This window comes from Leptidea sinapis, chromosome 2 (genome assembly GCF_905404315.1).
Source record: "Leptidea sinapis chromosome 2, ilLepSina1.1, whole genome shotgun sequence".
Classification (NCBI taxonomy): domain Eukaryota; kingdom Metazoa; phylum Arthropoda; class Insecta; order Lepidoptera; family Pieridae; genus Leptidea; species Leptidea sinapis.
The window spans coordinates 23,051,986-23,078,381 of NC_066266.1; the positions used below are offsets into that span (position 1 = coordinate 23,051,986).

The 26,396-nt window shown below is 33.3% G+C and overlaps 2 protein-coding genes across 2 annotated transcripts; both read right to left on the bottom strand.

The window, feature by feature from the left end:
- Positions 1 to 431: 431 nt before the first annotated feature.
- LOC126974569 (zinc finger protein ZFP2-like) lies at positions 432 to 2,176 on the bottom strand. Its single transcript, XM_050822110.1, has one exon. The coding sequence runs from the start codon at positions 2,046 to 2,048 to the stop codon at positions 1,110 to 1,112; it is 939 nt and encodes a 312-aa protein (XP_050678067.1). The 5' UTR covers positions 2,049 to 2,176; the 3' UTR covers positions 432 to 1,109.
- Positions 2,177 to 9,662: 7,486 nt separating this feature from the next.
- Positions 9,663 to 24,943, bottom strand: LOC126973820 (zinc finger protein 420-like). Its single transcript, XM_050821165.1, has 2 exons — positions 24,938 to 24,943; positions 9,663 to 12,382 (listed from the first exon to the last, which is right to left on the bottom strand). Exons 1-2 carry the CDS (start codon positions 24,941 to 24,943, stop codon positions 10,619 to 10,621), a joined length of 1,770 nt encoding a protein of 589 aa, XP_050677122.1. The 3' UTR covers positions 9,663 to 10,618.
- Between the last annotated feature and the right edge of the window lie 1,453 nt (positions 24,944 to 26,396).

The window sequence follows — 26,396 nt, forward strand, 5'->3', positions numbered from 1 at the left end:
TCCCACACACACGTTATAAACAGTTCTTTTAAATTTCGTAACACATTTGTTTTTTGAACATTTTCTGGGATCATATTGTAAAAGCTTGTACATCGCCCAATAAAAAATTGACTGTGAATGTTATTAACTAGAAATCTGGAAGAGCGAAAGACGGCAACATTGAATACAATCTATCAATAAATAATACAATAATCTCAGCAGGAAGTCGCTACTGCTTTTGAGAAAATTAATTGACATTCCAGTTTCTATCACAAGCACTCTTGTATCCTCCAACAGTGTTGCTGTCCAGTAAAAGAAGTGACTACTTCTTCTGGAGAATGTAAGAAAATGTCAACGAATTTTCAATTTTAGTTTCGTTAGCTACAACTACACCAACTACTACTACAAATATTTTTATAAATTGTTTCAATACACAAAAGAAATAAAACTAATTTAGGTAATTATTTTATTGTTGATAGATAAATAGTTGATGAACATCTACAACGTGAATCAAAAAGGGTATAATATGCATGAATTAGCGTTATATTTGAATACAATATTTAAAGTCCACAGTTTTCGCAAAAACTATGCATCCCGCAACCTATATCTATCTCAAAATATTTCTTTCACAATATAAACATCCATTTTATTTATTATTAATAAACTGCGCCTTATCAAGCAATGATATAATTTTTACCAAATAACTTAGTCGTTCCTTTATGACATTTTAATTTTCCCCTAAAAGGGGTAATGAAATGGTGCCTGGCCACACTACTTGGGCGGTTGAGGTGCGGGCGGGGAGGCATTTTGGACACAATTCGCTGCATACAAATGTGATTGAACACTCCTTCTGTATTCTGAGCTCTTACCAGATATGTACTTTACAAAGAACATGGCTTTTCACCAGTATGTATTCTATTGTGAATCTTCAAATGATCTGATAGATTGAAGCCCTTACCACATTCATTACAAGAATATGGTTTTTCAACAGAATGTATTCTATCGTGTTTCTTCAAGTATTCTGATCGAGTGAAGCTCCTACCACATACTTTACAAGAATATGGCTTTTCACCAGTATGTATTCCAGTGTGAATCTTCAAATGATCTGATAGATTGAAGCTCTTACCACATTACTTACAAGAATATGGTTTTTCACCAGTATGTATTCTATCATGTCTCTTTAAGTTATTTGAATGAGGGAAGCTCCTACCACATACTTTACAAGAATATGGCTTTTCACCAGTGTGTATTCTATTGTGTATCTTCAACGCACTTGATTGATTGAAGCTCTTTCCACATACTTTACAGGAATATGGCTTTTCACCAGTATGTATTCTATTGTGTTTCTCTAAGACACCTGATCGACGGAAGTTCTTACCACATACTTTACAAGAATATGGCTTTTCACCAGTATGTAATCTATTGTGTTTCTTTAAGTTACCTGATTGACTGTAGCTCTTACCACATACTTTACAAGAATATGGCTTTTCACCAGTGTGTATTCTATTGTGAATCTTCAAAGTACCTGTTCGGTCGAAGCTCTTACCACATACTTTACAAGAATATGGCTTTTCACAAGTGTGTATTCTATTGTGAATCTTCAAATGACCTGATTGACTGAAGCTCTTACCACATTCATTACAAGAATATGACTTAATACAAGAATATGGCTTTTCACTAGTATGTGTTCTATTGTGTTTCTTTAAGTAACCTGAATGACGGAAGCACTTACCACATTCATTACAAGAATATGGCTTTTCACCAGTATGTATTCTATTGTGTCTCTTCAAATTATTAGATTGATAGAAGCTCTTACCACACACTTTACAATGATATGGCTTTTCACTAGTATGTATTCTATTGTGGTTCTTTAAGGCACTTGATTGATTGAAGCTCTTTCCACATTCATTACAAGAATATGGCTTTTCACCAGTATGTATTCTATTGTGTATCTTCAAATGATTAGATCGATAGAAGCTCTTACCACACACTTTACAAGGATATGGCTTTTCAACAGTGTGTAGTATATTGTGTTTCTTCAAATCATCAGATTGATTGTAGTGCTGCATTATGTTTTTATTAACTGTAAGATAAAAATTATTATCGTTATATTTAAAAATATATTACAAACACTATTTTGGAAAAAAAAAAAATACAGCTTTGCTTATTTTAATTTAGTGTATTTTGTCTAATTGCAACTTAATTGAGTGTTCTTAGACTAGAATTCCAGATATTGCTAGTTCGTTTTTGCAAGAAATTATTTTGTACACTGAAAGATTATTAGTATTTTCTGATTTATGTTCTTCAATTGTATTTATAAAATATGGTAACCTTAAACTTATGCCGCATGAAACTTTAAGATACCCATATTCCTGAATAACATACAGCAAAGGTTTCATGTCTGTTTGGGCTGATTTAAAATTTTTGGCAGTAATTGGCAAGCGGAAGCGAATAGTTTTGGCAGCAGCCTGTTAAGAGAAGGCTCCCAAAAATAATTCTAACGGTGACTCCTCCCATTCGCATTATTATATTATGCAGATGATAAGAAATTTTTCATAAAAAAAAATATAGTTTATGATTGTATTCTTTTACAAAAAGATTTAAATAGACTAACCGCTTACTGTGATTGTATCATAATATATTTAAATACCGAAAACAGTTTAGTAATTACATTTCCAAAGAATCAAATCCAATTATTTATAATTACATCATCAATTTTCAATAGAGGTGAATGATCTGGGCATAATTATTGACGAAAAAGTTTTGTTTGGGTCATATTGATAACATCACAAATAAGGCCCTTAGGATGCTAAGTAAAGAATTCAAGACATCCCGTATTTATTATATTCTGTACAACTCTTTTGTTAGATCTCATCAGAATACGCATCCACTGTTTGGAATCAAAATTATTGTGTCCACAAAGACCCTGTAGAACGCACACAACGTAATTTTTTTAAAGTTATGTAATATCCGCACAATAAAAATGATAAATTTAACTTCGAGTCCAATAATGTTGTTTCGTTAGAAATACGACTATTGGTTGACTATGTAACTTCGTTGATTGACTATTTGCTTAGTAAGATTGGATAACGGTGTTTCAGACCAAAATCAAAGATTTATATAATGTACCTTTTGTACGTACAAAGTACAAACAGTAAAAGATAATTTAAGCACTACGTTCAAGAGACGGGAGTGCCATACAAAATAATGAGAAATGTCGCATGTATTGCATTGCACTAAAACTTGATACCAACATAATCAACTAATGACGTAATATCAGAGCTGCCAATATAATAAATAATAATAGGGTTGGAATCAATACAAAATTGTTATCTATAATTAACTAATATATATACAAATTAACATAAATAATGTCTAATTTTAAGGTTCTCTTTTGTTAATTTTAATATTGACCTAAGCAAAGTCTAACTAGTTTAAACTAAGGGATACGTTTTAGTTATCTCAAAGAAAAAAACAATTAACTTAATTAATATTTTATTAATAGTTTTGTTTTGCGTTTTAGTTTCGGTTGAGACGGTCTTTAACGGTAATAAACTTATTAATCAAAAATATAGATACTATAAAAATGAAATAAATAAAAATAAATCATTTAAAATAAAATATCGACAATCGATAAAAAAGTGTCAAACACTATAGATACATTATAATACTGTAATTTTTATTCTAGATGAATTAAATCAATACTTTATCACTTTTAATCACTTTAAGCATTCTATATTAGCTTATTATTTGTTCATAAGTGCTTACCTTTCTTTATCCAAAAAGAATTTAGACATGAAAATTCTGTTACTCCCATCTGAGCAGCCATATTTTAAACCACATATTTTACACATTTTTTATTACATGGTATAGCTTAGAAAGTCTTACGTATTTATTATATAAATAATACTCTGAATAATACACGAATAAATTAAAAGAAAACGAAAATTCGTAACAAAAATTGTTAACAGTTTCTCTTATTTTGGATGAATGACATGTCACATGACACTCAAACCAAACCAAACAAAAGAGTCGAATATATGTTAGAACGAGACAGCGTTTGCCGCCATTATTTTTGGTGCAATGCCATACATATTCGAGTTTATTAGAGAGTTGCGCCAGGCTGCAAACAGTTTTTTACTAAGAAGTACCTACCCAGAGTTACAGCAAAAAGTATAATGCAGAAGACATGTTTCATCTTACTCTTCGACTTTAAGAAAAATAATATTATGTGATGTCCATGGTGAATAATCAATTATCAATAAGTGAAGTTACAATCTACATAAGTTTTATAATATTTGCATGTATTGCATGAGTGTTCTGCTAGATAAAATAAATTTTCTTATTTTTTCTCAATTTAATTTTGATTTATTTTTATGTGATTTTGTTGACTTTCATTTTATTTTTCTTCCGACAAGTCTAAATGTGACTTTTAATTTTGGAAACTTGACTTGTGAGGGAACTGGTATAACAAAAACAATCTGGTATAACAATACCAGATTGTACTTTGTTTATTTGTTATTGTTCATACGATGCTACATGGCAGCTGATGTAGCTATTATCTAAGTAACGACACAATAGAAGAAGTGGTTTTCTCATCTATGTTTCCCTTTGGCCGAGGAAGCCGCGAATACCTACCACTTTTCCTCATTTGTCGTATCACCGCTCTTCATAATCACCTACCTTAAAGCCTCGCCTAGTATTGAAATACTGGATCTCGATATCTTAAGCGATTGGCAATTCCGTCGTCATCTGGATGGCAAAGTCAAATTAGTTTCGAAGAAACTGGGCGTCATAAATAGAGAACGGTAATACTTCAAGCCGACCCACATTCAAGCACTACAAAGTGCAGGTCCGGCCACATACGGAGTTTTGCTGTTATCTCTGGTCTGGCGCAGCCCAGTATGACCTCGATCCATTTGAAATAGTCTCATTGTGTGTCTTCTTCCGCATTTATCACGGGTAGTATGCCGAAGAGCTGTTTTACCTGATTCCTGTCACCGAATTCTACCTTCACACGACACGCCACAAATTAGAATAGAAAATTAAAAATATCTTCCCCGACATCTGGATGTGTGGCGTTCCTCCACAGTGCGGTTTTCAAGGAACTTTCTTCCACGTACAATAAAGCTATGGAATGAGCTTCCTTGTGTGGTGTTTCGGGAAGATACGACCTGGGAACCGTAAAAAGAACCGTAAAACTAGATTTTATATCTCGACATAATGGCATATATGTAATCACAGTTTAACTTACGAAAAGTAGCCTTATATTTTTCAAAAAATATTATTACACGTTCTACATAATATTATGTACAACAAGCGAGGCTAAAAATAGTTTTTAAAAATTTTGTCTGATGTATTGTGGCACTACACCTAACATTTAGGGTTTGATTATAATCATAAGTTTATTAACAAAAAAACCTATTTTGAAAATAAGTACTGAAATAAGAATTTATTTATTTATTTATTAGGTTTATTTACAATCACAATAATACACACAAATATAGAAAAGTAGAACTAAAAACTAGGAACTAAATGTAGTGATTACTTACAAATAAACACAGCATGCACAACAGTAATTAATTTTAGGTATTATATACTTACAATAAGTTACAAATTAAACATTTTTTTTAAAATTAATAAATGAGTTTTACACAGTTACATCAATTTTCCACTATAACATTATAAAATATTACCAATGATGCTGCAAATGGTCTTGCGGAATTTGGCTAAGGAATCAGCAAATATATCAATATCAGCTATGCTATAAGAATTTAAAATTTTACATAATCGAGGGTCTGGGGAATTGGTACCTAGGATCGTTCGACGAAGTGGAGGACAAAGTGGAGTAATAGGCTTACGTGGAATTCTTACTGGTACTCTTAGACCAAATTTATTTAGCAATTCGGGACAGTCGATAAAGCCGTTCAATAGTTTATGAGTAAACAGAAGATCCAGAAGTTCTCTACGTTCATCCAAAGTGGTCATTTTAAAGATGGCCAGCCTTTCTTTGTAAGAAGAAATTTTCTTGGCTTTACCGGCCCTAAATGCCACAGATATCGCTTCTGAATACGTTCCAGTCTTAGGATATGCGTAGCATAGTGAGGACGCCAGACAACTGAACTATACTCCAAGATACTCCTAACCAGACTGAAATAAAGGAGCTTTCTTATTTTATTTTACGATATAATTTAACAATATAACCAACTAGCTGACCCGGCAAACGTTGTTTTGCCATATAAAGTATAATTCAGGCGATAGTTTTATAAGTAATAAAATATTGCCTATATTATAGCCTGTACATCATTTTGTTCTATTGTCAATAGTTTTTGCAGCGCACGCAAAAAAAGCATTTCGATTTTACACCTTGTGCTACAAAATAGCAATTTAATTACGGATCCCTAATTTTGAAAGAAAAAAAACATAGCCTATAGCCTTCCTCGATAAATGGACTACCCAACACTGAAAGTATCATTCAAATCGGACCAGTAGTACCAGAGATTAGCGCGTTCAAACAAACAAGCAAACAAACACTGCAGCTTTATAATATTAGTATAGATAACAAAACCTGAAATAAATACGTGCTGAAGTCACGGGGCGGGCCTGAATGCCCGCGTAGTTTTATGACCACTAACAACACAACAATAAGAGTGAGTATCGCGTGGCATCGTATAAATATCTTTCGATATTTTTTGCTCCGTTAATTTTGTCTTTGATAACTGATTATTACTCGTATTTTTTATGTACTAGTATTTTTCTCGCTTTTATGGAAGATTTAGTTCTCAAGCAAATTACCAAATTCTTAAAAATGAGCATCGTTTTCGATTAAAAAAAGTATCGAACAAATATCTTTCTATCGTGTTTTCAGTTTATAAAACGGAAAGAAAAATGTTTGAAAATACATATATTAAAATTTCTCTTTGATAGGATATTTAGTTTAGTTGTAAAATCTCGTTAATATCTCGTATCATTATGGGAGCCTACCCTTAATTATAAAAAAATAACAATAGAATACTTCGAATTCAAATAGTTTGATTCAAAATCACTTATTAATTAAACTTCAAAAGCTACCACCCATTCAAAATAGACTGCCTCAGACCTGAGAAGAACGGGCGCAAGAAACTCAGCGGGTTTTTTTTTAAATTAAAATATGGATTACAATGTAATATCGTACAATAAACATTTATAACTAAAGAGCCTGAGGGAAGGGAAGATTCATTCCAGTCTGTGGTATCACTAATGAAGTCCTTTATGTTATAATAACCTTTCCCACACACACGTTTTAAACAATTCTTTTAAATTTCGTAACGCATTTGTTTTTTGTACTTATTTGTGTTATTTTCTGGGATCATATTGTAAAAGCTTGTACATCGTCCAATAAAAAATTGACTGTGAATGTTATTAACTGGAAATCTGGAAGAGTGAAAGACGGCAACATTGAATACAATCTATCAATAAAGAATACAATAATTTAATCTCAGCAGGAAGTTGCTACTGCTTTTGAGAAAATTAATTGACATTCCAGTTTCTATCACAAGCACTCTTGTCTCCTCCAACAGTGTTGCTGTCCAGAAGAAGAAGTGACTACTTCTTCTGGAGAATGTAAAAGAATGTCAACGAATTTTCAATTTTAGTTTTGTTAGCTACAACTACACCAACTAATACAAATATTTTTATAAATCGTTTTAATACACAAAAGAAATACAACTAATTTAGGTAATTATTTTATTGTTGATAGATAAATAGTTGATGAACATCTATATCTCCTGATCGCTTATTTGCTTTTTCATTTTATTAAAATATTATAAGTTATGCATATTTTTTAATCATCGGATTCCGAATACTAAAATTATTAAAATAACATGTCGGTATTATTTCTACCTAATAGTTTTCGTTCATTACATAAAATCCATAAAATTCAGTCAGTCATTCGTTCGACGATCTCGACTGGACGAATTATCTTTGGTTCCCTGTACGCGAACTCCGTATTTGTTTATTATAAATAGTAAATAAATCTTAAAAGACATTTAAGAAAAACTAGACAATATTATTGTTTCTTTAAATCACCTGATTGATTGAAGCTCTTACCACATTCATTACAACAATATGGCTTCTCACCAGTGTGTATTCTATTGTGTTTCTTTAAGACACCTGATTGATAGAAGCTCTTACTCTCAGAATACAGAACAAACCAGAAGCCGTTAACACACTCAAATTTGAGGCAGTGCAAACTACGCTCAAACGGCGTGGTTCGATAATATGAAAATTAGTCAATGGCCGACGCACGTATTGTTTACATCTAGTTGCTGTTGTCAGATTTTGTATAATTATGCGGTCGAGTATCGTTCCCACTTGCAAGAATACTATAAGAAATACGAAAAAGTCGGATGGGATCACGTTTCATCTGTTTGTAGCACATTTCCAAACCATTTTATTAAAATATTGATTTTAATTTACGTTTAATATTTGTCTTAGAACATTAAGCTCCTATTTCGTAAGTGTTGCCACCGAATACCCGATGAGTTTATACAATTTTTTTTAATTACTTTTATGAATTATTATTGCTAAATCAGAAATTACTGCGAAATAATGAAATAGTTAGCCTTTTTTCAAAAAATTCAATATATAAATATTGCTGTGTAAAAATAATTTTTAGACTCAGAGATCCGTTTGCAAAATTTTAAGCATTGAATCAATTTATCAAATAAATAATGAAATAGTTAAGTGTGCTCTCTTCCGCAAGCTAAACGTTTATTATATAGCTTCCCAAGTTGACGAAGAAAGAAAGTTTCAGTGGACAAATATAATTCAAAAAGCCCGGCTAGATGAGTTTTGGAAACTATCAAAGCGAAGCCAAATTTGTTCAAGCCACTTTGAAGAGCCATATTTTTATTATACGAAAGGTGGTTTAAAATGGTCAAAGACGGAAGCTTTTCGGGATGCGGTATGACATGAAGAAAGTAATAATAGTTCTTTATTTATCATTCGTCCCACTACTATAGTGCAGTTTAAAAATCTTCTATTTTATATAATTTTATAAAAACACCTGCACTGTACTTAGTTAATTTATTGCAAACTGTGCAACGGATTAATATTGTAATTAACATTAAGAAGACTAAAAAGTTATGTTCCCTAGTTAGTTCATATTTCCGAAATTATCTCCAATTCAGTATTTACTACTTGAAAAATCTTTGGAACGATATTCATATTGTTTAAATCATTATTTGGCGCGGCGGCCACCTTTGATTTCAAAAAAGATCCTTAATTCGTTCTCGGCACCCTGAGATTTTTGAAAATGACATCCATATTCCATAATCAATCAAAATTATAATTTGTGCCGGAGCCATCTTCGATTTAAAAAATGATTCAATAATTTAATATCTACTACCCGGAAAAACCTTGAAAACGACGAATTCATATCTTGGATTCCAAAAATTACCTCATTCGAAATTCACTCTCTGCAACCCCGGGAAACTTAAAAGAAATATTTTCTAGTCACTACTGAATTTTGGTTAATATCATTTTAAAATTTATTCGAAACGTCGTTGAAGAAATTTCACTTTATTTGTATTCGGTTACATTAAATACACTTTTCGTTTGTGCGTATATATATTTTCACATTTATTAGTTGAATTTAATAAATTCTATATATATTGAAACATAGCGCCTTTTATTTCTCCAACACAAAATTAAAAGTAAGCTCTATTAAGTAATTTTTTTTTATTATTTAATATCGAATAAATATTTACTCCTAAACATCTTTAAATAAGATATATCAAAATATTTCTTTCACAATATAAACATCCATCATTTATTTATTATTAATAAACTGCGCCTTATCAAGCAATGATATAATTTTTACTAATGTCATTTTTACCAAATAACTTAGTCGCTCCTTCATGACATTTTGAATTTTACCCCAAAAGCGGTAAGGAAATGGTGCCTGGCCACACTACTTGGGCGGGTGAGGTGCGGGCGGGGAGGCATTTTGGACACAATTCGCTGCATACAAATGTGATTGAACACTCCTTCTGGTTTGTTCTGTATTCTGAGCTCTTACCACATAAGTACTTTACAAAGAACATGGCTTTTCACCAGTATGTATTCTATTGTGAATCTTCAAATGATCTGATAGATTGAAGCCCTTACCACATTCATTACAAGAATATGGTTTTTCACCAGTGTGTAATCTATTGTGGTTCTTTAAGTCACCTGATTTATTGAAGCTCTTACCACACATTTATTACAAGAGTATAGCTTTTCAACAGTATGTATTCTATTGTATTTCCATTCACCTCATTTAGTGAAGCTGTTACCACATTTATTTCAACAATATGGCTTTTAACCAGTGTCTATACTATAGTGTCTCTTCAAATGATGTGATAGATAGAAGCTCGTATCACATACTTTATAAGAATTTATGATTCCTTACAGCTAAGTAACCTGATCTAGTGTAGCTCTTACCACATTAATTACAAAAATATGGTTTTTCACCAGTATGTATTCTATTGTGTATCTTTAAGTAACCTGATTTAGTGAAGCTCTTCCCACATTAATTACAAGAATATTGTTTTTCACCAGCGTGTAATCTATTGTGTATCTTTAAGTCACGTGATTGATTGAAGCTCTTACAACATACTTAACAAGAATATGGTTTATCACCAGTGTGTATTCTATTGTGAATCTTCAAATTACCTGATTGACTGAAGCTCTTACCACATACTTTACAAGAATATGGCTTTTCACCAGTATGTATTCTATTGTGAATCTTCAAACGACCTACTTCCTTGAAGCTCTTACCACATTCATTACAAGAATATGGCTTTTCACCAGTGTGTATTCTATTGTGAATCTTCAAATGACCTGATCGAGTGAAGCTCTTACCACATACTTTACAAGAATATGGCTTTTCACCAGTATGTATTCTATAGTGAATCTTCAAATGACCTGCTTCCTTGAAGCTCTTACCACATTCATTACAAGAATATGGCTTTTCACTAGTATGTATTCTATTGTGTTTCTTTAAGTTACCTGATTGATTGTAGCTCTTACCACATACTTTACAAGAATATGGCTTTTCACCAGTGTGTATTCTATTGTGAATCTTCAAAGTACCTGATTGGTCGAAGCTCTTACCACATACTTTACAAGAATATGGCTTTTCACCAGTATGTATTCTATTGTGTTTCTTTAAGTCACTTGATTCATTGAAGCTCTTACCACATACTTTACAAGAATATGGTTTTTCACCAGTGTGTAATCTATTGTGAATCTTCAAATGACTTGATTGATTGAAGCTCTTACCACATACTTTACAAGAATATGGCTTTTCATTAGTATGTATTCTATCGTGTTTCTTTAAGTCACCTGATTGATAGAAGCTCTTACCACATACTTTACAAGAATATGGCTTTTCACCAGTGTGTATTCTATTATGAATCTTCAAATGACCTGATTGAGTAAAGATCTTACTACATACTTTACAAGAATATGGCTTTTCACCAGTATGTATTCTATTGTGAATCTTCAAATGACCTGATTCACTGAAGCTCTTACCACATTCATTACAAGAATATGACTCAATACAAGAATATAGATTTTCACTAGTATGTATTCTATTGTGTTTCTCTAAGTTACCTGATTGATAGAAGCTCTTACCACATACTTTACAAGAATATGGCTTTTCACCAGTATGTATTCTATTGTGTTTCTTTAAGGCACCTGATTGAGAGAAACTCTTACCACATACTTTACAAGAATATGGCTTTTCACCAGAATGTATTTTATTGTGTTTCTTTAAGTCACTTGATTCATTGAAGCTCTTACCACATACTTTACATGAATATGGTTTTTCACTAGTGTGAAATCTATTGTGAATCTTCAAATGACTTGATTGATTGAAGCTCTTACCACATACTTTACAAGAATATGGCTTTTCACTAGTATGTATTCTATCGTGTTTCTTTAAGTCACCTGATTGATAGAAGCTCTTACCACATACTTTACAAGAATATGGCTTTTCACCAGTGTGTATTCTATAGTGAATCTTCAAATGACCTGATTGAGTAAAGATCTTACTACATACTTTACAAGAATATGGCTTTTCACCAGTATGTATTCTATTGTGTTTCTTTAAGTTACCTGATTGATTGTAGCTCTTACCACATACTTTACAAGAATATGGCTTTTCACCAGTGTGTATTCTATTGTGAATCTTCAAAGTACCTGATCGGTCGAAGCTCTTACCACATACTTTACAAGAATATGGCTTTTCACCAGTATGTTGTCTATTGTGTATCTTCAAATGACCTGATTGATGGAAGCTCTTACCACATTCATTACAAGAATATGGCTTTTCAACAGTATGTAGTATATTGTGTTTCTTCAAATCATCAGATTGATTCTAGTGCTGCATTTTGTTTTTATTAACTGTAGGATAAAAATTATTATCGTTATATTTAAAAATATATTACAAATACTATTTTTTGAAAAAAAATACAGCTTTGCTTATTTTGATTTAGTGTATTTTGTCTAATGGCAACTTAATTGAGTGTTCTTAGACTAGAATTCCAGATATTGCTTGTTCGTTTTTGCAAGAAATAATTTTGTACACTGAAAGATTATTAGTATTTTCTGATTTATGTTCTTCAATTGTATTTTTGAAATATGGTAACCTTAAACTTATGCCGCATGAAACTTTAAGATACCCATATTCCTGAATAGCATACAAGGTTTCATATGTCTGTTTGGGCTGATTTAAATGGTTTGAAATTCGAATAAATAATTTTATCTGTGCCGAGGTTTTTTTTTACTAAAAACTAAGTGTTAGAGCGTAATCTTACCATTGCAATTCTCCAACCTCACTAAGTTAACTCTGAGCTGTTTACTACAGAGCTGGTTGACTGATACATCACAGTCTGATTGTTCTTGGGGTATCATACCTAACTGCCATTCCGCAGACCAACCTGTAAATATTAAATATATATGAATAACTGAAGACTCATCATTGGTAGTTCCAGTAGTGTGTCATGCATGTTTTTATGGAAGAAGAGGACATACGATCGTACGTGTCACCTGATATTAAATGATCACTATCGCCCAAATTCTATTGCAACAGCAGAGAAATCACAGGAGCATTGTCGGTCTTTTTGAAAACTGTACACGCCTTAAATGATGGTACCCATATCCTATAGTCCTGGAGGTCATTCGGTTTTTTTATGACAGTAAGGGACGAGACGAGCAGGACTTTCAGCTGATGGTAATTGATACGCCCTGCCCATAACAATACAGTGCCACTCAGGATCCTTGAGGAACCCAACAATTCTGAGCGGCACTACATTTGCGCTCATCACCTTGAGACATAAGATGTTAAGACTCAATTGCACAGTAATTTCAATAGCTATGGCGCCCTTCACACCGAAACACAGTAATGTTGATACGTTACTGCTTCACGGCAGAAAGAGGCGCCGTTGTGGTACCTATAATCTAGCCAGCATCCTGTGCAAAGGTGCCTCCCACTGGTATTGTTCAGTTTCATTTAAAATCCGCGCCAATTTATGATTTCTTTGATAATAAATTGCAATTGAAAAGCAGTGTACCACTTGTTCATTTCCTTGCTCATTCTCCTTCCCTTGGTCAATTAGCTCACCAGTACGCCAATCGCTACTAATTACCAAACACCTGTATTTGTTGTCAGTAAAAACCTTGATGGCCGCACTCGTGTGACGCGATACCTACAATCTATCCTAATTAATCCCTTTAAAACCTTGTGTAAAAGCTTAAAAATATAGAGCGATTCTACTTAAAACATTATAAATTGTGTGAGATAACGTGAGATTTAGCAGGCCTGCTATGTAAAATGTTTTTTGAGAAACGTGAGAAAATCAGCGCACTTGCGTGGTCTAGTCTGGACATTTGGGCTTCATCGTGTATGTCAAATAGCTCAAGAAGAAATGTGATGTGAGTATCTCAATTTTCCTGATATGATCCCATTCTTTACTCCAATGTATATAATTTTTTGTGCATATCAATTATATATCGAACACCTAAAAGTCCTGGAAGAAACTCGTCTCTTCTATCAAGTCCTCCCATGAGAGAGTTGCAAAATGGGTTAACAACTTGTCCAAAATAAAATAAACCAGACTTTTTTAGACGAAATAAATGTCACGATGTATGGAGAACCTTATGGGCGCTATGGTTACTCTACTCAGCCAAACCATAATATTTACTGTGGTATATAACCAGAATGTGGTGTTCCTGCGCTATTTGAGAGCGCTATAATCTAGGTCAGCTTGAAATATGACCGTGATCTATTAATGACCCCTACTTCTTCGAAGCCAATTTCCTTCTTCAATTGCCTTCCTTAACACCTTCCAGATGACCTGCAGACATGACCTGACGCGGTCCTCAAAATCTACTCGCAGCAAGCATGATCCAGAGGTCAATGTACACTGTCTGTATAGTACTGTTCACTGTTAGTACACTTATTTAAATATTTCAATTTAAAGTTTTTAATTATATTTTTATTTATTTTCTATATGCAGTCCATACTTTATATATTTTCAAAAATATTAAAAATTTAATATTATAATGCTTCCATACATGCATACTTATAAATTATTAAAGAATATGATCCATGCTATATCACAACATTCTGTCCAATAAACCCTGTGATATTGTTAATACAAACTAGCTTAGATGTGTCACAAATATAATCATACAGTCATTACCTGGTAACTCATGCTCTACCACATCTATCTCGTCTTTACATTCTTGTTTGACAAACACATTGTTTTGCATGTCAGATGCAGACATTATTTCCTTATGAGAGTCCACATCAGTAAGAATTTCAGGCAGATCCAAGAAATCTGAAAGTTTTTATTAATACATATTATTTTTACTGTATATACAAGGTGGCACCACAAAGGCGAAACTAAATAAACACACGGGTACAAGAACTACTTAACCATAATCATAAAACGAAGTATTCAAAGATAAAATACATAAATCACCTAAATAAATCAATTTTCCATAATATCATCGGTACAACAGTTGACATTATTCATGACATGTTTAAGTCATATAGAAATAAAGTTTTAGAAAAAATAACAACCACAGTAGATAATCATTTGTATTAGATTGATAATGACTTATTAATTCTTACTTTTAGTTTTTGTAATTGCACACTTACCACATTATAATTATTTACTTTGTATAGTTTCTAGAATTGAGATTTATTACTAAGTTACTTAACTTTTTCAAAATTAAAATGTTGAATGTACCTTATTAGAATAACCAACCTAGAATTAGTATGTTAGTGCAAATCAATTGTTAATGTTAAGTAGAGTTATTGTTGGTACATCTAAAATAAATAAATAAATAAACAACCTTTAATAAATCTAGTAGCCGCTCTAGCGTAAGCACTGAAACCTACTTCTTGCCATCTTATACCACCATGTAAGGGTGATAAAAATTTTGTTTACTAAATATATAATTTGATTGTTTGATAATTTCAAAATGTCACTTATTTACATTAAATTTTAGAATTATTTTTGTATGATAAAAGTTAGATAGCTTTACACATGTGTTCATTTAATGTCGCGATTATAGCACCTATCTGTTTAAAAATCTGTGTTGCAATAAATAGAACTTGTGACCCTCACCACTGTGCACCCCTTTTGATCCTCACAAACATGCATATTATATTCACACTCACATTCAATAACACATTTCAATCTAGTTTAGCATGTTATTATGTATGTTTCTTCTACACTTTACAAGATCGGAAACGCAATTTTAAATCCTCTGGAATTACAATTGAGTATGGGCAATGGTGATCACATAATATCAGGTGACCTGTACAACTGCTAGTTGGTACTTCTCTTCCAAGAAAAATAATAATATAACCAGTTATTGTGAGAAACATCTTGATTTATAATCGTATGCCGTACCGTGCGCGTGGCTACAAGTATTTTTAAACGCTCGTAAAGTTAAAATTGCTTATACTTGGCCAAAGTCAATAAATATTTCGAAATTTTATATCAATGTATAGCTAAGTGTTAAATCTCCATAGTACATAAATTAGAAAATCCATCCAACGGTTCAAAATTAAATTAATTATTAACCAAAAAGTTAAGTGCCAAATTGGAAGTGTAAAGACGTGTTATATTTTTGTTCACAAAACAATATTAAAAGTAAAATATTATAATAAACATATTATGTCATTTAGTAATATTTGTTATATATATGGCAGTAAAAGTGTAAAATAACGATTAAAATAGAATTAAAAAAAAATGAATACATATCAACGTAAATACAGTGAAGGTGAATCAAATTATTGGTGACTAAGATATACCCACATCTACATAAAAAATATAAAATTGTCAAATCAATAGCGCTTTTTCACAAATTTTGATAACTGCAGATTGGACCAGTGGTATACAATTGACGAAATATTCTTATATAGCCAAGTTCGATCCTCATCAAAAAGCATTTTTTTTTTTAATTTGAAATAATTGTTTTTTCTTAGCACCATTATAAGATCTGATATTATGACAGAGAAACAGACATCGTGGGGATGTTGCAACGTAAATAAAGACAAGGACAAACATCTGCAATGTATAGATTGTAAAAAAAAGTTCCACTTTGGTTGCTTGGGAATTGATCGATGGGGATTGATCTTACATTCAACTCAATAAACGCGAAATTTTAAAGAAATTGCAGAATCTAGATTTACTTTTTAATACCTTCATTAATGACCTGCCAATTAGTTTTCAACACTCAACACCCTTCATGTTTACTGATGACATTAAGCTCCTTAAGATCATTGAGGACTTTGAATACGCTAAACTCTTACAGGAAGATCTAAATCGATTGTATCATTGGTGTAAGGTTAACGGAATGGTACTTAACACAGAAAAATGTTCTTGTATATCGTTCACTCGGAATAATCCTGAAGTTAATCCCAATTATTACCCTTATGTCATTGCTAATGTTCCTTTAAAACACCTAAATATTATCAAGGATCTTGGTGCGGTCTTTGACGAGAAGCTAACATTTATTCCACACATAAATAATATAGTCAGTAAAGCTTCAAAGATGTTGGGTTTTGTCCTGAGGCACAGCAAAGTATTCCGAAATGTACACACCAAAATACTTTTATATAACAGCTTGGTAAGAAGTGTACTAGAGTATGGTAGTGTCATATGGAGGCCACATTATTCAACACACTGCCTTAGAATTGAGAGGATACAAAGGCGTTTTCTCTATCATCTAGCTTTCTCTCAAAGAAAAGCTAAAGAACTTTCTTTGTATAAAGAAAGGCTAACATATTTTAATATACATAGCTTGAGCCAAAGAAGAGATTTGTTGGATTTGATGTTTCTATATAAGAGATTTAACAACATCTATATGTTGTTAAGGCTTTATTATCATAGTAATACTGATTTAGTTTCCAAGATTAAATTTAATGTTCCCTTTCGATATCCCCGCAAAGCAATAACACTTCTTCAAAGACCTTTTCGAAAAACTGTTCTCGGCAATAACTCACCAATTTCCAGGATGTCTAAAATACTAAACGATAGTTGCAAATATTTGGATCCTTTTGGGGCCTCACTCAAAACATTCCGAAGAAAAATTTTATTATGTCATAAATTAAATAATTTGTAATATTAACAAAATATATTTTATATTTAACTGATTTCAATTTAGCGTACTACCTAGAACTAATTCACCATGTTTTTTTTTCGGTAATAAGTTAATATGGTTTTTGAATTATGTATAAGTACTTCATTTGATATAAATATTTGTAAGCTTTATATTAATTGCATGCTGTATCTACCTTAAACGATAATGCATTTAGAATTAACCTTAGATTATATATTTTATTGTTGCTTGAATTAATGTAATTATCACTGTTGGATCAAATAAATAAATAAAATACTCATATGGTGTGAGCCATTAAACACAGTGTGAATTATTACCAGCCATTTCTTGTTTTCTTTCTTCTATCTCCTGCTTGACATTTTGTTTATTTTCATATTCATTAGTATTCTCATCCACACCAATACTTTCCACTGAAATATTGAAGAAATACTTTTATTAATTTTTAATTTTAATTTAATTATTTGTGAAAATGATTGCAAATACAAGGATACATATAATTATATATACATATACAGTAAGGGTGTGTTACCCTTATCATGTAGGGGTATGGAAAATAGATGTGGACCAATGCTCAGACCCAATGCACACAAAATTTCATACAAATTGCAGACCTTTCATAGGATTTTGGTAACAAACACCAGGAAACAAGAATTTTATATATTCGATAGTTATATTTATGACAAGAAGGTACGAGACAAGCAGGACATTCTGGTGATGGTATTATATAAGCTTTGCCCATTACAATGCACTGCCCCACGGAATTCTTGCAAAACCCAAACTGCTTCATGGCAGATGCAGAATAAAATTTATTACAATTAAAAAATTTGTCTGGATTTTGTTAATGATGACTGAAACAAGAGAAATATTGAAATGATCTGGAAATTACCTTATATATCCTGTTCCATGTCTTCCTGTTTGATGTATTTGTGAGTATCCATTTTGATGGTGTAAGTCACACACAAATAGTCCTGGTAAATTAATATATCTGCTGTTATATTTGATGACAATCTTCAACTTAAATCTATTTTAGGGCAGTAATATTTAATTTTTTTCAAATCAAAAATAAGACAGGAAAACACCTTATCACATTCTGTTTAACAGGCAGCCTCAACTCACAGAACACTTTTACTCAACGAGCTCAACTGCGCTGGTTGAGGGAAAAATCGATAACTTATGAACTCATTTAAGTACAGGAATGGTGAAAATGAAAATATGAGATCGCTCCAAGAAATTTACAAACTTCACAACAGGAAACTATTTGAACATAGGAGTCTGTGATTAAAATAAAATATCATGTACACGACATACTACTTTTCAGGTAGGTATTTCAATAATTTCAAGGTACAAAAAAATTTAAACCGACTTGAGATCCTTTTTTTTTTTGGATTTTATGACCTGGTAACTAAGATCTTTAAGTCGAGTCTTTTTTTATTATCTATATATGTATACTTTTCATTTCACAGTTCACTTATCACTTCACTTTATTTTATATTGTTAGAATTGTATTCTTAATATATTTATATAATGGTTTCTTTAACTTCTTTTTTCTCTTAATAACTGATCAAGTGGAGGCGAGCGGGATGAAGAATCACATAAAATTTTGGAGTCACAGATTTCACTAGCCAGCACAACTCTGTCAATCAGAAATGTTTGGCAGTCGAAAATAAGGTGGTCCATAGTTCCTTCATTGGAATTGCAATGTGGGCAAATTTTATTCTCAACAATACCCAATCTTGCAAGGTGTGACGGTGCAGTATTATGGCCAAAACGCAATCTATTTATCGTGGTTATAAAATCTCTGTTGCAATCCTTCAATTGATTGTACCAGGGTCTGAAAGGTATGTTTTCTTGTATGCGGCCATACCATTTTCCTTTATTATCTTGGTCTTTCTTCCACATGTCTAACAATAACTTTTGTATATCATGGTCAATATGTTGGAGACAATTAGTCATAGGAATCTCTATAACATTTTTAACATCAACTGAATTAATACCTTCATATGCAGTCTTATCAGCCAATTTGTTACCTGTTTGTTATACCATTATGTGATGGCATCCATAGGAAGACCACTTGAATATGCTCAAGGTGCTATTTATATATTATTTCGTTTATAAAAAAAGAGGATATAGGTAGATTTAAAATTAACTGTAAGATTAGTTAAACCGTTAAAAAGTTTATTAAGCTTAAAGAATCTGTTACTATTAAAAAGTTCTTAAAGTTGTGAATTTCGCGTATTCTTATTAATGCCTGATAAACTGCATATGATTCTGCTGTAAAAATTTAGCATGATTGATGTAGAACAAAATTTTTACAATTTTTTGGTTTGTGGATCATATAGAGCAGAATGTACATAGTCACTCCCTTTACTTCCATTAGTATACATAACATAGAATGTTTTATTATTACTTAAAAATTGTAGCATATCTAAATTGTTGTTTATTGTGTTTTTCATTTGTCTTAAGGGTTGAAAAATACACTGGTAAGAAAAGGAGTAACAATGGCCATTGTGATTGTTTTCTTATTTTACAAAATTTCATATCTATTTCTAGAGGTATGTTGGGCAGTTCTGGAGTATATTACTTTGAGACAGTATCTCTCTGCAAACAAAAGCCGCCTCAAAATTAAAGGCATTATTTTTGTTTCAACTTCCATGGCCCTTATGGGAGTTGAACACATTGCACCAGATACCATTCTCAGAGCTCTGTTCTGTAAAATATCTAATTTATTTGCATGCCTGCTGTGCAGGTGAGCTACAGTCAAGTGACTCCTGTCATGACACTAGATTTGTACAAAATTGAAAGTTTTTTGGGATCTGCTCCCCAGGATATACCAGCAATACATTTCATAACATTTAATCCCTTAAGTGCACTTTTTATATGGCTTTTATATGTCCTTCAAATGGTTAGTTTTCTGTCTATTGTTATGCCCAAAAATTTCTTTGAATTTACTCTGTTAATAATTCGTCCATTATAAAAATATTATAAACTGGGTTATCATGTCCAAAAATCATTACACTGCTTTTGGATGGGTCGATCGTTAAATGTGAAATTGAATGTTTATCATCATTGTTTAATTTATATAAATTATCTAAGTCATTAGTCTCAGTTAAATGTCTTTTATTGGATAAGTACTCTAGAAGTGGAGAAATAAACTCATCTCCATATGATTTATCTTAGGTAAACTGAATATATATATTATATAATATATAATATATATATTTTCTGAACTCGCTTTATTTTATTTTATTTTAATTTTATATTGTAATCGCAGTGTTTGTATTTTTTGTTGTGTACTATATTTTTTTTATCAAGTTTTGCATATTTTGTATCTTTTATATTGGTAATTTTTGTCTTTCTTTATTCTTTAATGTTGGTTTTTCTACGTATAAGGTATTTGGGTAGGTTTTCAGTTTTAAGTAAGTATGTGTTATGCTGTAAGTAATTAAAAATTTTAAAACGTTTCTAAACCACAGCGCGAGTTTGTCTCGTAATGGGCTACGCTGAAAACCAGCGCTGTAGCATTTGCTACAGCATACGCTGAGCGGTGTCCATTTTCGCATCATTATCGATTCTATTGTAAAATATATAATTATGTTCACAAATATTATTTAACTTTAAGCGATATTGTTATGTTTTACTTTAAGGTGTATAATAAAACTTTGTAAATTAAATTGTGTGATGATGATGTGAAATAAAATATGTCTATGTCTATGTCTATTTAATGCCTACTCTTACACCTTTGAACATTTTGATGAGATTCCAAATCTTACTTATTGGAGTAGTTCTATTATAAGAGTTACATAAATTATTCCATCCTATCTTTTTCTGTTCTGAGATAGTCTTCTATCTACTGGAGAATTTATGTGAAATTTATCAATACAAATTGAGATCTCTGTTATTGTTGGATGATAATGTTAACTTCCCATAGTATCATCATGGATATACCAATCGCATAGAAATGAGAGGCCAGCACTAATGAAACAAACATCAATGGCTGAAGTATTTCACCCTGGGTTATTGAAAGTAATAAATTTGCCATCGTTTAAAATACATATTCAAATTCAAATATTTTTATTCAAAATAGGATTTAAAATCACTTATTGAACGTCAAAAACTACCACCTATTGAAAAGAGACTGCGTCAGACCTGAGAAGAATGGGCGCAAGAAACTCAGCGGGCTTTTTTAATATAAAATATGGATTTCAATGTAATATCGTACAATAAACATTTATAATTAAAGAGCCTGAGGGTGTTCGCTTTATATCCAGACCGTGGTGTCATTAAGAAAATTGTTTATGCTATAATAACCTTTCCCACACAAACGTTTCTTAACAATTCTTTTAAATTTCGTAACACATTTGTTTTGTACATTTTCTGGGATCATATTGTAGAAGCATATAAATCGCCCAACAAAAAAAGACTTACTAACTCTACCCAACCGAGTAGTAGGCATAAGAAGTTTATGTTTATTCCTCGTGTTAACATTATGAATGTCACAGTTTCTAGAAAATTCCTCAATGTGCTTATGGACATACAGAACATTATCAAAAATGTATTGAGAAGCAACAGTCAAAATATTTATTTCTTTAAATTTTTGTTATAATGATTCTTTAGGACCTAGGTTATAAATCGCGCGAATAGCCCTCTTCTGCAGCACAAAGATAGTATTAATATCGGCCGCACTGTCCCATAACAATATACCATAGGACATAATACTATGAAAATAACTAAAGTATACTAATCTCGCCGTATCTATGTCAGATAACCGTCTAATTTTCTTAACCGCATATGTTGCAGAACTAAGCCTATTCGCCAATCCTTCAATATGGGGGCCCACTGCAATTTGGAATCAAGAGTAATGCCGAGAAATACAGCAGATTCCCCTGGTTTTACCACCTCTCCATTTAATAAAATATTCGCATCTACATTTTTTATTTGGCGCGGTGAATTTAAAATATTTGGTTTTATGACTATTTAACAATAAGTTATTGGTGCTAAACCAGTACACGATGTCAGATAGAGCATTGTTTACTTCGTCATATAAAACTTGGCTTCGTTTCACTTTGAATATAAGTGAAGTGTCATCCGCAAACAATACCACCTTGTGTTTTTTTCTACAAGGTTAGGTAGATCATTTATATAAATTAGGAAGAGGAACGGTCCAAGAATAGACCCTTGTGGTACCCCCATAAGGAGACGGGTCCCAGGAGATCTCCTGCCATTCACCTCGACCCTCTGAATCCTATTATTTAAATATGAGATCAGAAGATCGAGTGCAGATCCTCTTATACCATAGTGACATAGCTTCCTGACCAGCGTTGAATGTTGAACACAATCAAAAGCCTTAGATAAATCACAGAAGATACCAAGTGCATTCTGTGATTCCTCCGATAAGTCTAAGTTATCTATTACATTAAATAAATCCAGGAGTCTGCTTTTAGTAGATATACAACCAGATGCATTGTGATGGGAATTGAAATCTCCACCGATGAAAATAGGTTTTGGAAGATTATTAATAATATTTTGCAATCTATTTATTAATATATGTCCCTTAGGAGGACAGTAAACACAAATAATAGTCAAATTTCCACTACTAGTAGACAAGGACAGAGCAATGGTTTGAATATCTTCATAAAAAGTAGTGTGTAAGATATTATATTTTAAATAAGGTTTAATGAGTATTGCTACTCCATTATGATGGTTTTAGAGTTTTTATTGTAAATATTATATCCGGTATTTTAAAGTTTCATTTAATAAACATATATCTATAGACTTTTCATGTAAAAATTTTGTAAGTAAGGGTTTTTTGCTATTTGCACTTTGTATTTTGTATTGAGCGATAGTAGGGGAGCCCAAGCGGGGATTTCGGGATTTACTAAAGCGCATCAGATTAATATACAGGGGGATACCTTGTACCCGGTTAAGTACCTCCACCAAACATGAGGCCCATATATAAGGCCGCCCGTGAAGGATACAGGATCAGATTAGTAAAAAAAAATTGACCATCAGAAATTCTCGAGCGCGTCAGATTAAGGTAGGGTGAATTAATTACATCCTATAAAGTGTATATTCCACTAATCTGACAATTAGAGAGTGACGTAAAGAAAGGGGAGGGCAGCAAAGTTGTAAAAAAAAGACATCTCGACATTCTCGAGCGTAGCTAATTTTTTTTTAATTTGAAGGTAATAATTTAAGAATAATGAAAATATATAATCTGCCGATTTTCGCAAGCCGAAATAACAAAAATTCGTCTATAAAGTTAATATTATTTATGAGAATTAAAGTTTATAAATATTTAATATGAGTGATATTAATTTAAAATGTGTATTTTGTGGTGAAAGTACCTTACAAAAAACAAATTTATAACAGAAACATTAAAAAAAAGTGTAAATAATTTGGAATAACGTCGGAGCAAGCCGGTTATCCGAAAGTCTCGAGGAACATATTATGATAACCTCGAATTGTCGATGGAATCATCATTAAATGATTTATATCACGCACATTGCTATTAATAATTTTTTTGAGTGTTTTTTTTTAAATAACTTTCAAACGGCTTTATCGATCAACTTCAAAAACTAATCCGCCTTTGAACAAATACACGTGACAAATCACGTCGTTCACGTTCGTTCGAGAGATATCGTGATCAAAAGAAACCCGAAACAGTGTTTTTTCGGGATTACTCCGAATTTTTTGGTTCGATCAATTAAAACTAGAAAATTCTTATGAGGATGATAAAATTGCGTCGAATGCCGCCAACTGCGTAAAAATTGCTTGATCCATTCAAAAGTTATTACGGTTTGAAAATTCCAAAAATAGTGATCTATGAAACTTCTATCAGACTTTCGAGCTGGGAGAGCTCAAATGCATAAAAATATTATTTATTTTAACTCAGCGAGCTCAAAATATCAAATAAATTATATTTTGAGCTCAAAAATGTCATAACTACAATTTTAAGCGCCCATGAATGGAATTAGCGGGAAGTTGCAGGGATGGCCTTTAGGGTGAACCGGTTTTCATTTTTTTTTGTCAGGTCAGGCGAATATCTCTAGATAATCGTCAAATTATGAGTCAGTACGTTTAGAACATAATGATGAACTGTATATATCTTAATCTGACGCGCTTGAGTATTTCAAAATGGCGAATTTTTTGCACATTATTTAAATGGCCGCGAGTTTGCGTCCCATCGAAATCGTCAGATTAGTGAATGACAGCTTTTTTTTTTGGTGCACTTAACACTCCCTTAGAAAATCTGACGCACTCGATATTTTTTTTTTCATTTTCAACCCTTACATACCCGCATCATGCTAACCACCACTAGCCACTTCCCCCACCGATGAAAAGGTATATATCATATAACATTTTTTTATCATCTTATCATCTAAGCTTTGCAACCCAATAGGTCTCTACGACGCTCCCCTACCATATGGTATGGATAGATTATTTTAAATTTTTTATTAAAGCACGAGGACGAGCACTATCTGTGTCGGCTGGGCTTGACTCCTCTTGAGATCATCGGTGGCGGCTTCAAAGCTGTGATACCACAATCGCGGATTTTCCCACCAAAATCGTGGTATGCGCATCGGCAGTGAAATGGTGGAGATTTCTGTCGTGGTGGAGATCAGCCCGTCCGCCTGTACTTCAGGCGTACTTTGACGCGCAGGCGACCCCTTAGGTCCCCGCGGTCAGTCCTGACCGCACGGAAGCCCCTCAGGCTTCCAGTGCTTCACCGGCCCAGCCGGAAACCGCTCTACCGTCGAGAGCGGAGGGTGTCGCGTCGGATGCTGACGGCTTCATCACCGTCAGTGACACGAACAAGAAGAAGAGCGGTCGCGAATCGCCTTCTCTTGATGGCACACCCGCCAAGAAAGCCGCGGCCACGACTGGCTCCACTCCCTCGTCCGCGCCCGCGCCCGCTAAAGCCCGCGTACCGCCTCCGACCAAGCGCCCGCCTCCTATTTTTATAGGAGACCGAGGCCGCTGGTTTGTTATCAAAAATAGGATCCCGAAGACGCTCTCCTTCCAGACGAGGGCGTACCAATCTCTCATCAAATTAGAGACCAAAGAGGTAGCGGACCACCGCGCCTTGACATCTCTTGTTAGAGAGCTGAGTGTGGGTTTCCACACGTACGCCCTGCCTGAGGAGAAGTGTCTGAGGGTCGTTATTAGGAACGTCCCCAGAGAGTTAGACGAGGCCGACATTCTGTCGGACCTCAAAGAGCAGGGTTACCCTGCACACGAGGTGCACCGTATGCGCGGAACCACCAACAAACAACCATTTAACATGGTTCTCGTCGTCCTCGACCTCACGCAAGAGGGAAAGGAAATTTTTAATATAAAATCGGTTTGCTCCCTTCAGGGCATCCGGGCCGAAGCTCCTCGTAACCGCGGGGCGCCTGGTCAGTGTCACAGAAGCCAGTTATACGGGCACTCGGCACGCAACTGCGAACACACCCCTAGGTGTGTGAAGTGCCTCGTCAAACACGGCACCCCAGAGTGCCCTCGATCAGCGCAATGCGCAGAGCCCCCGGCCTGCGTCTTGTGCGGGGCGAAGGGGCACCCCGCGAGCTATCGCGGGTGTCCCGAGGCACTCAAACACAAGCGTCAACCAGGGCGCCGCCAGCCGCAATCCAGAGCAGAGAAGGTGGAGTTCACTCCGACCTTCAAACCTGCGCCGCCTCCGAAGGTAAACGCCTGGGCGAGGTCTCCTCCGGCTGCCAACGCTGCCACAGAGGCCACTCTCGCGGCCCCCGCGC

Coding starts and splice junctions, on each gene's coding strand:
- LOC126974569 (XM_050822110.1), bottom strand. CDS start 2,048: ATGCAGCACTACAATCAATCTGATGATTTGAAGAAACACAATATACTA.